Genomic DNA, 17,345 nt, shown 5'->3' on the forward strand with positions numbered 1-17,345 from the left:
CCATTATATTCCCCCCTTACACTGTCCCATTATATTCTCCCCTTCAGCTGTCCCATTATATTCCCCCCTTACACTGTCCCATTATATTCCCCCCTTAAGCTGTCCCATTATATTCCCTTAACCCTGTCCCATTATATCCCCCCTGAAATTGTCTCATTATATTCCCCCCTTACACTCTCCCATTATTTTCCCTTCACACTGTCCCAATATATTCCCATTACACTGTCCCATTATATTTCCATTACACAGTCCCATTATGTTCCCTTTACACTCTCCCATTATATTCCCCCCTTACACTGTCCCATTATATTCCCCCCTTATACTGTGCCATTATATTCCCCCCTTACACTGTCTCATTACATTCCCCCATACAATGTCCCATTATATACCCCTTACACTGACCCATTATATTCCCCTCACACTGTCCCATTATATTCCCCCCTTACACTGTCGCATTATATTCCCCTTACAATGTCACATTATGTTCGCCCCTTGCACTGTCCCGTTGTATTCCCCACTTCAGCTGTCCCATTATACTCCCCCACTTGCACTGTCCCATTATATTCCCCTTACACTGTCCCATTATATTCCCCTCCTTATACTGTCCCATTATATTCCCCTTATACTGTCTTATTATATTCCACCTTAGACTGTCCGATTATATTCCCCCCTTAAGCTGTCCCATTATATTTCCCCCTTACACTGTCCCATTATATTCCCCTTACACTGTCCCATTATATTCCCCCCTTGCACTGTCCCATTATATTCCCCCCATAAGCTGTCCCATTATATTCCCTTTACCCGGTCCCATTATATCACCGTTTAAACTGTCCCATTAAATTCCCCCCTTAAACTGTCCCATAATATTCCCCCCTTACACTGTCCCATTATATTCCCCCCTTACACTCTCCCATTATATTCCCCCCTTACACTGTGCCATTATATTCCCTTTAAACTGTCCCAATATATTCCCATTACACTGTCCCATTATATTCCCATTACACTGTCCCATTATATTCCCTTAACACTGTCCCATTATATTCCCCCCTTACCCTGTCCCATTATATTTCCCCCTTAAGCTACCGCATTATATTCCCCCCTTACACTGTCCCATTATATTCCCCCCTTACACTCTCCCATTATATTCCCTTTACAGTGTTCCAATATATTCCCATTACACTGTCCCATTATATTCCCCTTACACTCTCCCATTCTATTCCCCCCTTACACTGTCCCATTATATTCCCCCCTTACACTGTCCGATTATATTCCCTCCTTAACCTGTCCCATTATATTCCCCCCTTAAGCTATCGCATTATATTCCCCCCTTACACTGTCCCATTATATTCCCCCCTGACACTGTCCCATTATATTCACCCCTTCAACTGTCCCATTTTATTCCACCCTTGCACTGTCCCATTCTATTCCCCTTATACTGTCGCATTATATTCCCCCATTACATTGTCCCAATTATATTCCCCCATTACACTGTCACATGATATTCCCCGCTTCCACAGTCCCATTATATTCCCCCCTTACACTGGCCCATTATATTCCCCCCTTACATAGTCCCATTATATTCCACCCTTACACTGTCCCATTATATTCACCCCTTCCACTGTCCCATTTTATTCCCCTTACACAGTCCCATTATATTCTCCTTACACTGTCCCATTATATTCCCCCCTTACACTTTCCCATTATATTCCCCCCTTAAGCTGTCCCATTATATTCCCCCCTTACACTGTCCCATTATATTCCCCCCTTACACTCTCCCATTATATTCCCCCATACACTGTCCCATTATATTCCCCTTACACTGACCCATTATATTCCCCTTACACTGTCCAATTATATTCCCCCCTTACACTGTGCCATTATATTCCCCCCATAAGCTGTCCCATTATATTCCCCCCTTACACTGTCCCATTATATTCCCCTTATACTGTCCCATTATATTCTCCCCTTACTCTGTCCCATTATATTCCCCCCTTACACTGTCCCATTATATTCACCCCTTACACTGTCCCATTATATTCCCCTCCTTAAACTGTCCCATTATATTCCCTTATACTGTCCCATTCTATTCCCCTTATACTGTCCCATTATATACCCCCCTGACACTGTCCCATTATATTCCCATCTTAAGCTGTCCCATTATATACCCCCCTTCCACTGTCCTATTATATTCCCCCCTTAAGCGGTCCCATTATATTCCCTTTACCCAGTCCCATTATATCCCCCCTTAAACTGTCCCATTTTATTCCCCCCTTACACTGTCCCATTATATTCCCCCCTTACATAGTCACTTTATATTCCCCCCTTATAGTCCCATTATATTCCCCCCTTTCACTCTCCCATTATATTCCCCCCTGACACTGTCCCATTTTATTCCACCCTTAAGCTGTCCCATTATATTCCCCCCTTACACTGTCCCATTATATTTCACCCTTACACTGTCCCATTATATTCCCCCATACACTGTCCCATTATAATCCCCCCTAACACTGTGCCATTATATTCCCCACTTACACTGACCCATTATATTCCACCTTACACTGTGCCATTATATGCCCCACTTATACTGTCCCATTATATTCCCCCCTTACACTGTCCCATTATATTCCCCCATACACTGTCCCACTATATTCCCCCCTTACACTGTCCCATTATATTCCCCCCTTACACTGACCCATTATATTCCCCTTACACTGTCCCATTATATTCCCCTTATACTGTCCCACTATATTCCCCTTATACTGTCCCATTATATTACCCCTTACACTGTCCCATTATATTCGCCCCTTACACTGTCACATTATATTCCCCCTTTACACTGTCCCATTATATTCCTCTTAAACTGTCCCATTATATTCCCCTCCTTACACTGTCCCATTATATTCTCCTCCTTAAACTGTCCCATTATATTCCCCTCCTTAAACTGTCCCATTATATTCCCTTATACTGTCCCATTCTATTCCCCTTATACTGTCCCATTATATACCCCCCTGACACTGTCCCATTATATACCCCCCTGACACTGTCCCATTATATTCCCATCTTAAGCTGTCCCATTATATACCCCCCTTCCACTGTCCCATTATATTCCCCCCTTAAGCGGTCCCATTATATTCCCTTTACCCAGTCCCATTATATCCCCCCTTAAACTGTCCCATTTTATTCCCCCCTTACACTGTCCCATTATATTCCCCCCTTACATAGTCCCATTATATTCCCCCCTTACATAGTCCCATTATATTCCCCCCTTTCACTCTCCCATTATATTCCCCCCTGACACTGTCCCATTTTATTCCACCCTTAAGCTGTCCCATTATATTCCCCCCTTACACTGTCCCATTATATTTCACCCTGACACTGTCCCATTATATTCCCCCATACACTGTCCCATTATAATCCCCCCTAACACTGTGCCATTATATTCCCCACTTACACTGACCCATTATATTCCACCTTACACTGTGCCATTATATGCCCCACTTATACTGTCCCATTATATTCCCCCCTTACACTGTCCCATTATATTCCCCCATACACTGTCCCACTATATTCCCCCCTTACACTGTCCCATTATATTCCCCCCTTACACTGACCCATTATATTCCCCTTACACTGTCCCATTATATTCCCCTTATACTGTCCCACTATATTCCCCTTATACTGTCCCATTATATTACCCCTTACACTGTCCCATTATATTCGCCCCTTACACTGTCCCATTATATTCCCCCTTTACACTGTCCCATTATATTCCTCTTAAACTGTTCCATTATATTCCCCTCCTTACACTGTCCCATTATATTCTCCTCCTTAAACTGTCCCATTATATTCCCCTTATACTGTCCCATTATATTCCCCCCTGACACTATCACATTATATTCCCCCCGAACACTGTCCCATTCTATTCCCCCCCTTCCACTAGCCCATTATATTCCCCCCTTACATAGTCCCATTATATTCCCCCTTTTCACTCTCCCATTATATTCCCCCCTTACACTGTCCCATTTTATTCCACCCTAACACTGTCCCATTCTATTCCCCTTACACAGTCCCATTATATTCCCCTTACACTGTCCCATTATATTCCCCCCTTAGACTGTCCCATTATATTCCCCCCTTACACTTTCCCGTTATATTCCCCCCTTAAGCTGTCCCATTATATTCCCCCCTTACACTGTCCCATTATATTCCCCCCTTACACTGTCCCATTATATTCCCCCATACACTGTCCCATTATATTCCACTTACACTGACACATTATATTCCCCTTACACTGTCCCATTATATTCCCCACTTAAACTGTGCCATTATATTCCCCCCTTAAGCTGTCCCATTATATTCCCCCCTTACACTGTCCCATTATATTCACCCCTTACACTGTGGCATTATATTCCCCTTATACTGTCCCATTATATTCCCCCCTGACACTGTCCCATTATATTCCCATCTTAAGCTGTCCCATTATATTCCCCCCTTACACTGTCCCATTATATTCCCCTTATACTGTCCCATTATATTCCCCCCCTTAAACTGTCCCATTATATTCACCCCTTACACTGTGGCATTATATTCCCCTTATACTGTCCCATTATATTCCCCCCTGACACTGTCCCATTATGTTCCCATCTTAAGCTGTCCCATTATATTCCCCCCTTCCACTGTCCCATTATATTCCCCCCTTAAGCGGTCCCATTATATTCCCTTTACCCACTCCCATTATATCCCCTCTTAAACTGTCCCATTTTATTCCCCCCTTACACTGTCCCATTATATTCCCCCCTTACATAGTCCCATTATATTCCCCCCTTAGACTGTCCCATTATATTCCCCCCTTACACTTTCCCTTTATATTCCCCCCTTAAGCTGTCCCATTATATTCCCCCCTTAGACTGTCCCATTATATTCCCCTTACACTGACCCATTATATTCCCCCCTTACTCTGTCCCATTATATTCCCCCCTTACACTGTCCCATTATACTCACCCCTTACACTGTCCCATTATATTCCCCCCATAAGCTGTCCCATTATATTCCCTTTACCCGGTCCCATTATATCACCGTTTAAACTGTCCCATTAAATTCCCCCCTTAAACTGTCCCATAATATTCCCCCCTTACACTGTCCCATTATATTCCCCCCTTACACTCTCCCATTATATTCCCCCCTTACACTGTGCCATTATATTCCCTTTAAACTGTCCCAATATATTCCCATTACACTGTCCCATTATATTCCCATTACACTGTCCCATTATATTCCCTTAACACTGTCCCATTATATTCCCCCCTTACCCTGTCCCATTATATTTCCCCCTTAAGCTACCGCATTATATTCCCCCCTTACACTGTCCCATTATATTCCCCCCTTACACTCTCCCATTATATTCCCTTTACAGTGTTCCAATATATTCCCATTACACTGTCCCATTATATTCCCCTTACACTCTCCCATTCTATTCCCCCCTTACACTGTCCCATTATATTCCCCCCTTACACTGTCCGATTATATTCCCTCCTTAACCTGTCCCATTATATTCCCCCCTTAAGCTATCGCATTATATTCCCCCCTTACACTGTCCCATTATATTCCCCCCTGACACTGTCCCATTATATTCACCCCTTCAACTGTCCCATTTTATTCCACCCTTGCACTGTCCCATTCTATTCCCCTTATACTGTCGCATTATATTCCCCCATTACATTGTCCCAATTATATTCCCCCATTACACTGTCACATGATATTCCCCGCTTCCACAGTCCCATTATATTCCCCCCTTACACTGGCCCATTATATTCCCCCCTTACATAGTCCCATTATATTCCACCCTTACACTGTCCCATTATATTCACCCCTTCCACTGTCCCATTTTATTCCCCTTACACAGTCCCATTATATTCTCCTTACACTGTCCCATTATATTCCCCCCTTAGACTGTCCCATTATATTCCCCCCTTACACTTTCTCTTTATATTCCCCCCTTAAGCTGTCCCATTATATTCCCCCCTTTAACTGTCCCATTATATTCCCCCCTTACACTCTCCCATTATATTCCCCCATACACTGTCCCATTATATTCCCCTTACACTGACCCATTATATTCCCCTTACACTGTCCAATTATATTCCCCCCTTACACTGTGCCATTATATTCCCCCCTTAAGCTGTCCCATTATATTCCCCCCTTACACTGTCCCATTATATTCCCCTTATACTGTCCCATTATATTCTCCCCTTACTCTGTCCCATTATATTCCCCCCTTACACTGTCCCATTATATTCACCCCTTACACTGTCCCATTATATTCCCCTCCTTAAACTGTCCCATTATATTCCCTTATACTGTCCCATTCTATTCCCCTTATACTGTCCCATTATATACCCCCCTGACACTGTCCCATTATATTCCCATCTTAAGCTGTCCCATTATATACCCCCCTTCCACTGTCCTATTATATTCCCCCCTTAAGCGGTCCCATTATATTCCCTTTACCCAGTCCCATTATATCCCCCCTTAAACTGTCCCATTTTATTCCCCCCTTACACTGTCCCATTATATTCCCCCCTTACATAGTCACTTTATATTCCCCCCTTATAGTCCCATTATATTCCCCCCTTTCACTCTCCCATTATATTCCCCCCTGACACTGTCCCATTTTATTCCACCCTTAAGCTGTCCCATTATATTCCCCCCTTACACTGTCCCATTATATTTCACCCTTACACTGTCCCATTATATTCCCCCATACACTGTCCCATTATAATCCCCCCTAACACTGTGCCATTATATTCCCCACTTACACTGACCCATTATATTCCACCTTACACTGTGCCATTATATGCCCCACTTATACTGTCCCATTATATTCCCCCCTTACACTGTCCCATTATATTCCCCCATACACTGTCCCACTATATTCCCCCCTTACACTGTCCCATTATATTCCCCCCTTACACTGACCCATTATATTCCCCTTACACTGTCCCATTATATTCCCCTTATACTGTCCCACTATATTCCCCTTATACTGTCCCATTATATTACCCCTTACACTGTCCCATTATATTCGCCCCTTACACTGTCACATTATATTCCCCCTTTACACTGTCCCATTATATTCCTCTTAAACTGTCCCATTATATTCCCCTCCTTACACTGTCCCATTATATTCTCCTCCTTAAACTGTCCCATTATATTCCCCTCCTTAAACTGTCCCATTATATTCCCTTATACTGTCCCATTCTATTCCCCTTATACTGTCCCATTATATACCCCCCTGACACTGTCCCATTATATACCCCCCTGACACTGTCCCATTATATTCCCATCTTAAGCTGTCCCATTATATACCCCCCTTCCACTGTCCCATTATATTCCCCCCTTAAGCGGTCCCATTATATTCCCTTTACCCAGTCCCATTATATCCCCCCTTAAACTGTCCCATTTTGTTCCCCCCTTACACTGTCCCATTATATTCCCCCCTTACATAGTCCCATTATATTCCCCCCTTACATAGTCCCATTATATTCCCCCCTTTCACTCTCCCATTATATTCCCCCCTGACACTGTCCCATTTTATTCCACCCTTAAGCTGTCCCATTATATTCCCCCCTTACACTGTCCCATTATATTTCACCCTGACACTGTCCCATTATATTCCCCCATACACTGTCCCATTATAATCCCCCCTAACACTGTGCCATTATATTCCCCACTTACACTGACCCATTATATTCCACCTTACACTGTGCCATTATATGCCCCACTTATACTGTCCCATTATATTGCCCTCTAACACTGTCCCATTATATTCCCCCATACACTGTCCCACTATATTCCCCCCTTACACTGTCCCATTATATTCCCCCCTTACACTGACCCATTATATTCCCCTTACACTGTCCCATTATATTCCCCTTATACTGTCCCACTATATTCCCCTTATACTGTCCCATTATATTACCCCTTACACTGTCCCATTATATTCGCCCCTTACACTGTCCCATTATATTCCCCCTTTACACTGTCCCATTATATTCCTCTTAAACTGTTCCATTATATTCCCCTCCTTACACTGTCCCATTATATTCTCCTCCTTAAACTGTCCCATTATATTCCCCTTATACTGTCCCATTATATTCCCCCCTGACACTATCACATTATATTCCCCCCGAACACTGTCCCATTCTATTCCCCCCCTTCCACTAGCCCATTATATTCCCCCCTTACATAGTCCCATTATATTCCCCCTTTTCACTCTCCCATTATATTCCCCCCTTACACTGTCCCATTTTATTCCACCCTAACACTGTCCCATTCTATTCCCCTTACACAGTCCCATTATATTCCCCTTACACTGTCCCAATATATTCCCCCCTTAGACTGTCCCATTATATTCCCCCCTTACACTTTCCCGTTATATTCCCCCCTTAAGCTGTCCCATTATATTCCCCCCTTACATTGTCCCATTATATTCCCCCCTTACACTGTCCCATTATATTCCCCCATACACTGTCCCATTATATTCCACTTACACTGACACATTATATTCCCCTTACACTGTCCCATTATATTCCCCACTTAAACTGTGCCATTATATTCCCCCCTTAAGCTGTCCCATTATATTCCCCCCTTACACTGTCCCATTATATTCACCCCTTACACTGTGGCATTATATTCCCCTTATACTGTCCCATTATATTCCCCCCTGACACTGTCCCATTATATTCCCATCTTAAGCTGTCCCATTATATTCCCCCCTTCCACTGTCCCATTATATTCCCCTTATACTGTCCCATTATATTCCCCCCCTTAAACTGTCCCATTATATTCACCCCTTACACTGTGGCATTATATTCCCCTTATACTGTCCCATTATATTCCCCCCTGACACTGTCCCATTATGTTCCCATCTTAAGCTGTCCCATTATATTCCCCCCTTCCACTGTCCCATTATATTCCCCCCTTAAGCGGTCCCATTATATTCCCTTTACCCACTCCCATTATATCCCCCCTTAAACTGTCCCATTTTATTCCCCCCTTACACTGTCCCATTATATTCCCCCCTTACATAGTCCCATTATATTCCCCCCTTAGACTGTCCCATTATATTCCCCCCTTACACTTTCCCTTTATATTCCCCCCTTAAGCTGTCCCATTATATTCCCCCCTTAGACTGTCCCATTATATTCCCCTTACACTGACCCATTATATTCCCCCCTTACTCTGTCCCATTATATTCCCCCCTTACACTGTCCCATTATACTCACCCCTTACACTGTCGCATTATATTTCCCCCTTGCACTGTCCCATTATATTCCCCTCCTTACACTGTCCCATTATATTCTCCTCCTTAAACTGTCCAATTATATTCCCCTTATACTGTCCCATTATATTCCCCTCCATACACTGTCCCATTATATTCTCCCCCTTAAACTGTCCCATTATATTCCCCTTATACTGTCCCATTATATTCCCCCCTGACACTGTCCCATTATATTCCCCCCTTGCACTGTTCCATTTTATTCCACCCTAACACTGTCCCATTCTATTCCCCTTACACAGTCCCATTATATTCCCCTTACACTGTCCCATTATATTCCCCCCTTAGACTGTCCCATTATATTCCCCCCTTACACTTTCCCATTATATTCCCCCCTTAGACTGTCCCATTATATTCCCCCCTTACACTTTCCCTTTATATTTCCCCCCTTAAGCTGTCCCATTATATTCCCCCCTTACACTGTCCCATTATATTCCCCCATACACTGTCCCATTATATTCCCCTTACACTGACCCATTATATTCCCCTTATACTGTCCCATTATATTCCCCCTTTACACTGTCTCATTATATTCCCCCGTTACACTGTCCCATTATATTCCCATTACACTGTCCCAATATATTCCCATTACACTGTCCCATTATATTCCCATTACACTTACCCATGATATTCTGTTTACACTGTCCCATGATATTCCCTCCTTACCCTGTCCCATTATATTCCCCCCTTACACTGGCCCATTACATTCCCCCCTTACACTGTCCCATTATATTCCACCCTTACATAGTCCCATTATATTCCACCCTTACACTGTCCCATTATATTCCCCCCTTAAGCTGTCCCATTATATTGCCCTCTAACACTGTCCCATTATATTCCCCCCTTACACTGTCCCATTATATTCCCCCATACACTGTCCCATTATATTCCCCTTACACTGACCCATTATATTCCCCTTACACTGTCCCATTATATTCCCCCCTTACACTGTTCCATTATATTCCACCCTTACATAGTCCCATTATATTCCACCCTGACACTGTCCCATTATATTCCCCCCTTACACTCTCCCATTATATTCCCTTAAACTCTCCCATTCTATTCCCCCGTTACACTGTCCCATTATATTCCCTTTACACTGTCCCATTATATTCCCCCCTAACATTGTCCCATTCGATTCCCCCCTTACATTGTCCCATTCTATTCCCCCTTACACTGTCCCATTATATTCCCCCCTTACACTGTCCCATTTTATTCCACCCAAACACTGTTCCATTCTATTCCCCTTACACTGTCCCATTACATACCCCCCTTACACTGTCCCATTATATTCCCCCCTGACACTGTCCCATTATATTCCCCTTGCACTGTCCCATTATATTCCCCTCCTTACACTGTCCCATTATATTCCCCTTGCACTGTCCCATTATGTTCCCCTCCTTACACTGTCCCATTATATTCTCCTCCTTAAACTGTCCCATTATATTCCTCTTATACTGTCCCATTATATTCCCCCCTGACACTGTCCCATTATATTCCACCCCTTACACTGTCCCATTATATTCCCCCCTTAAGCTGTCCCGTTATATTCCCCTTACACTGTCCCAATATATTCCCCCCTTGCACTGTCCCATTATATTGCCTTTACACTGTTCCATTATATTCCCTTTACACTGTCCCAATATATTTGCTTTACACTGTCCCATTATATTCGCATTACACTGTCCCATTATATTCGCTTTACACTGTCCCATTCTATTCCCCCTTACACTGTCCCATTATATTCCCCCCTTACACTGTCCCATTATATTCCCCCCTTACCCTGTCCCATTATATACCCCTCTTACACTGTCCCATTCGATTTCCCCCTTACACTGTCCCATTATATTTCCAACTTACACTGTCCCATTATATTCCCCCATTACACTCTCCCATTATATTCCCCCCTTAAGCTGTCCCGTTATATTCCCCTTACACTGTCCCATTATATTTCCCCCATTAACTGTCCCATTATATTCCCCCGTTACACTGTCCCATTATATTCCCCCGTTACACTGTCCCATTATATTCCCATTACACTGTCCCATTATATTCTGTTTACACTGTCCCATTATATTCCTCCTTACCCTGTCCCATTATATTCCCCCCTTAAGCTATCGCATTATATTCCCCTCTTACACTGTCCCATTATATTCCACCCTTACATAGTCCCATTATATTCCACCCTTACATTGTCCCATTATATTCACTCCTTCCACTGTCCCATTTTATTCCACCCTTGCACTGTCCCATTCTATTCCCCTTATACTGTCGCATTATATTCCACCATTACACTGTCCCAATTATATTTCCCCCTTACACTGTCCCATTTTATTCCCCCCTTACACTTTCCCTTCATATTCCCCCTTAAGCTGTCCCATTATATTCCCCTCTAACACTGTCCCATTATATTCCCCCCTTACACTGTCCCATTATATTCCCCCATACACTGTCCCATTATATTCCCCTTACACTGACCCATTATATTCCCCTTACACTGTCCCATTATATTCCCCCCTTACACTGTACCATTATATTCCCTCCTTACCCTGTCCCATTATATTCCCCGCTTAAGCTACCGCATTATATTCCCCCCTTACACTGTCCCATTATATGCCCCCCTTACACTCTCCCATTATATTCCCTTTACACTGTCCCAATATATTCCCATTACACTGTCCCATTATATTCCCCCCTTACATTCTCCCATTATATTCCCCTTACACTCTCCCATTCTATTCCCCCCTTACACTCTTCCATTCTATTCCCCCCTTACACTGTCCCATTATATTCCCCCCTTACCCTGTCCCATTATATTCCCCCCTTAAGCTATCGCATTATATTCCCCCCTTACACTGTCCCATTATATTCCCAACTTACACTGTCCCATTATATTCCCCCTTTACACTGTCCCATTATATTCCCCCCTTAAGCTATTGCATGATATTCCCCCATTACACTGTCCCATTATATTCCCCGCTTACACTGTCCCATTATATTGCCCCCTTAAGCTGTCCCATTATATTACCCCCTCACACTGTCCCATTATATTCCCCCCTTTAACTGTCCCATTATATTCCCCCGTTACACTGTCCCATTATATTCCCATTACACTGTCCCAATATATTCCCATTACACTGTCCCATTATATTCCCATTACACTGTCCCATTATATTCTGTTTACACTGTCCCATTATATTCCCCCCTTACACTGTCCCATTATATTCCCCCATACACTGTCCCATTATATTCCCCTTACACTGACCCATTATATTCCCCTTACACTGTCACATTCTATTCCCCCCTTACACTTTCCCTTCATATTCCCCCTTAAGCTGTCCCATTATATTCCCCCCTTACACTGTCCCATTATATTCCCCCCTTACACTGTCCCATTATATTCCCCCATACACTGTCCCATTATATTCCCCTTACACTGACCCATTATATTCCCCTTACACTGTCCCATTATATTCCCCCCTTACACTGTACCATTATATTCCCTCCTTACCCTGTCCCATTATATTCCCCCCTTAAGCTACCGCATTATATTCCCCCCTTACACTGTCCCATTATATGCCCCCCTTACACTCTCCCATTATATTTCCTTCTTAAACTGTCCCAATATATTCCCATTACACTGTCCCATTATATTCCAATTACACTGTCCCATTATATTCCCCCCTTACATTCTCCCATTATATTCCCCTTACACTCTCCCATTCTATTCCCCCCTTACACTCTTCCATTCTATTCCCCCCTTACACTGTCCCATTATATTCCCCCCTTACCCTGTCCCATTATATTCCCCCCTTAAGCTATCGCATTATATTCCCCCCTTACACTGTCCCATTATATTCCCAACTTACACTGTCCCATTATATTCCCCCTTTACACTGTCCCATTATAGTCCCCCCTTAAGCTATTGCATGATATTCCCCCATTACACTGTCCCATTATATTCCCCGCTTACACTGTCCCATTATATTGCCCCCTTAAGCTGTCCCATTATATTACCCCCTCATACTGTCCCATTATATTCCCCCCTTTAACTGTCCCATTATATTCCCCCGTTACACTGTCCCATTATATTCCCATTACACTGTCCCAATATATTCCCATTACACTGTCCCATTATATTCCCATTACACTGTCCCATTATATTCTGTTTTCACTGTCCCATTATATTCCCTCCTTACCCTGTCCCATTATATTCCTCTCTTACACTGTCCCATTATATTCCCCCCTTACACTGTCCCATTATATTCCCCCCTTACACTGGCCCATTATATTCACCCCTTCCACTGTCCCATTTTATTCCACCCTTGCACTGTCCCATTCTATTCCCCTTATTCTGTCGCATTATATTCCCCCATTACACTGTCCCAATTATATTTCCCCCTTACACTGTCCCATTCTATTCCCCCCTTACACTTTCACTTCATATTCCCCCTTAAGCTACCGCATTATATTCCCCCCTTACACTGTCCCATTATATTCCCCCCTTACATTCTCCCATTATATTCCCCTTACACTCTCCCATTCTATTCCCCCCTTACACTCTCCCATTCTGTTCCCCCCTTACACTGTCCCATTATATTCCCTCCTTGCCCTGTCCCATTATATTCCCCCCTTAAGCTATCGCATTATATTCCCCTCTTACACTGTCCCATTATATTCCCCCCTTACACTGTCCCATTATATTCCCCCCTTACACTGGCCCATTATATTCCCCCCTTACACTGCCCCATTATATTTCCCCCTTTAAAAAGTCCCATTATATTCCACCCTTACACTGTCCCATTATATTCACCCTTTCCACTGTCCCATTTTATTCCACCCTTGCACTGTCCCATTCTATTCCCCTTATACTGTCGCATTATATTCCCCCATTACACTGTCCCAATTATATTCCCCCCTTACACTCTCCCTTTATATTCTCCCCTTACACTGTCCCATTATATTCCCCCCTTACACTTTCCCATTATATTCCCTTTACCCTGTCCCATTATATCACCCTTTGAACTGTCCCATTATATTCCCCCCTTAAACAGTCCAATTATATCACCCTTTAAACTGTCCCATTGTATTCCCCCCTTAAACTGTCCCATTCTATTCCCCCCTTACACTCTCCCATTATATTCTCCCCTTACACTGTCCCATTATATTCCCTTTACCCTGTCCCATTATATCACCCTTTAAACTGTCCCATTATATTCCCCCCTTAAACTGTCCAATTATATCACCCTTTAAACTGTCCCATTATATTCCCCCCTTAAACTGTCCCATTCTATTCCCCCCTTACACTGTCCCATTCTATTCCCCCCTTACACTGTCCCATTATATTCCCCTCTTACACTGTCCCATTATATTCCCCCCTTACACTGTCCCATTATATTCCCCCCTTACACTGGCCCATTATATTCCCCCCTTACACTGGCCCATTATATTCCCCCCTTACACTGTCCCATTATATTCCACCCTTACATAGTCCCATTATATTCCACCCTTACACTTTCCCATTATATTCCCCTTACACTGTCCCATTATATTCCCCCCTTACACTGTCCCATTATATTCCCCTTACACTGTCCCATTATATTCCCCCCTTACACTGTCCCATTATATTCCCCCCTTACACTGTCCCATTATATTCCCCTTACACTGTCCCATTATGTTCCCCCTTACACTGTCCCATTATATTCCCCCCCTTACACTTTCCCATTATATTCCCCCCTTACACTGTCGCATTATATTCCCCCCTTACAATGTCCCATCATATTTCCCTGGCTGATTTCCTTGCTCTCTAACCCAGGAGTCACTGGGCAGTGATCAGGAGCAGGAACCCTGGCTGATATCCCCCTCTGTCTAACCCAGGGGTCACTGGGCAGTGATCAGGAGCAGGAACTCTGGCTGATTTCCCCCTCTCTCTCACCCAGCGGTCACTGGGCACGATCAAGAGCAGGAACCGTGGCTGATTTCCCCCTCTCTCTAACCCAGGGGTCACTGGGCAGTGATCAGGAGCAGGAACCCTGGTTGATTTTCCCCCTCTCTCTAACCCAGGGGTCACTGGGCAGTGATCAGGAGCAGGAACCCTGGCTGATTATAACTCTCTAACCCAGGGGTCACTGGACAGTGATCAGCAGCAGGAACCCTGGCTGATTCTCGATCTCTAACCCAGGGGTCACTGGGCAGTGAGCAGGAGCAGGAACCCTGGCTGATTTCCCCCTCTCTCTAACCCAGGGGTCACTGGGCAGTGATCAGGAGCAGGAACCCTGGCTGATTCTCGCTCTCTAACCCAGGGGTCACTGGGCAGTGAGCAGGAGCAGGAACCATGGCAGATTTCCCCTCTCTCTCTAACCCAGAGGTCACTGGGCAGTGATCAGGAGCAGGAGCCTTGGCTGATTCTCACTCTTTAACCCAGGGGTCACTGGGCAGTGTTCAGGAGCAGGAACCCTGGCTGATTCTCACTCTGTGACCCAGAGATCACTGGGCAGTGATCAGGAGCAGGAACCCTGGCTGATTCTAACTCTCTCACCCAGGGGTCACTGGACAGTGATCAGGAGCAGGAACCCTGGCTGATTCTCGATCTCTAACCTAGGGGTCACTGGGCAGTGAGCAGGAGCAGGAACCCTGGCTGATTTCCCTCTCTCTCTAACCCAGGGGTCACTGGGCAGTGAGCAGGAGCAGGAACCCTGGCTGATTTCCCTCTCTCTCTAACCCAGGGGTCACTGGGCAGTGAGCAGGAGCAGGAACCCTGGCTGATTTCCCTCTCTCTCTAACCCAGGGGTCACTGGGCAGTGATCAGGAGCAGGAACCCTGGCTGATTATTCTGTCGGTACTTCTGAGTGTAACTGGACAATAAGCAGGACCCTTCCTGCTCTCTGTGGGGCTAGAAACCACTCTGGAACTGGTATTCACTGGACCTCAAAAAGCAGATTTGACAACTAGAAAATCACACAATCAAACTCTGAGTTGAAATGAAACTGGTGCCAAACTGAGTAGGCCTGGATCTTTACCTGCAGCATCAGTGGGCCTGACGCAGGCCATGTTCAGGAGCAGGAGTCCGAGGGCCAGGTAACCCTTCATATCTTGGGACTGTGCACACCTCCGGTGAGGCAGTGAGTGAGCGGAATGACTTGGGCTGCTCACTACTTATACTGAGCCTGGGGCAGGGCTGGGGAAGGGGACAGTTGGACCCTGACATAACATTTCTGTCCGCCCGTATCTGGAGCAGGAATGTGACTGTGGTCCTGCTGAGTAATTACTTTGGCAAACTTTCCAGTCTGGATACAATGGAGGAGGGACTTAGCGCATTCCATCTCCAAGGCCCACAAAGCTGGTTTTATTCGATTCCTATTCAGGGTAAAGTCTGATGATGTCTCGTGGGCCTCCCAAGCTGCCTGGAGGGGGCCCGCAATGGAATGTGAAGCTGTGCTGGAGTTCCGTTTATGTTGAGAAGTCTGTCCTTGTACCAACTGTTGCCGTGGCGATCGAGCCAAACACACCAGCAGATTAATGGCCAAGGATGAGGTTGGCACAGCAGGGCAGAGAGACGCATCAGCCACTTGCCTTTATATAGCGCCTAGTTAACCGAGTTAACAGCAATTGTATAAATAATCACCCTTTATCTAAGGAGTTTATTTTAAGTTTGTAATTGTAATGGTGGGACAGCTATGGACCGTAGCCTGCAACTCCTGCACCACATGGGAACCTCGGTGTGTCCCGCAGGCCCAGCTTTGCAGGAAGTGCCTTCAGCTGCTCGAGCTCGGGTTGAGGTTTGTGAGCTTGAGGGGCAGCGGGATTCTCTGCAGGGCGTACGGGAAGCTGAGTGTTTTCTGGGCCGCAGATTGCAGGAGGTGCGCACCCCACAGCCAGAGTCCGAATAGTAAGTGGGGGGCCACCGGGAATGGTCGGTAGAGGCAGGACATGCAGGAATCTTCTGGCAGTGTGTTACTCTCAAACACACAGTCAGCATTGAGCCCGGCACCAGGAGGCAGCAGAGTGT

The 17,345-nt window shown here is 44.8% G+C and overlaps 1 protein-coding gene across 1 annotated transcript in view; it reads right to left on the bottom strand.

Annotated features, from left to right (window-relative positions):
• LOC139257031 (C-C motif chemokine 8-like) overlaps nucleotides 1-16,578 on the bottom strand; it is a 126,981-nt gene extending 110,403 nt beyond the window's left edge. Inside the window, exon 1 of the mRNA XM_070874373.1 lies at nucleotides 16,357-16,578. Within this exon, the coding sequence (XP_070730474.1) occupies nucleotides 16,357-16,426 (70 nt within the window). The 5' untranslated portion in view covers nucleotides 16,427-16,578. The remainder of the gene's footprint in view (nucleotides 1-16,356) is intronic.
• Between the last annotated feature and the right edge of the window lie 767 nt (nucleotides 16,579-17,345).

This window comes from Pristiophorus japonicus, unplaced genomic scaffold (assembly GCF_044704955.1).
Source record: "Pristiophorus japonicus isolate sPriJap1 unplaced genomic scaffold, sPriJap1.hap1 HAP1_SCAFFOLD_797, whole genome shotgun sequence".
NCBI classification, from domain to species: Eukaryota; Metazoa; Chordata; class Chondrichthyes; family Pristiophoridae; genus Pristiophorus; species Pristiophorus japonicus.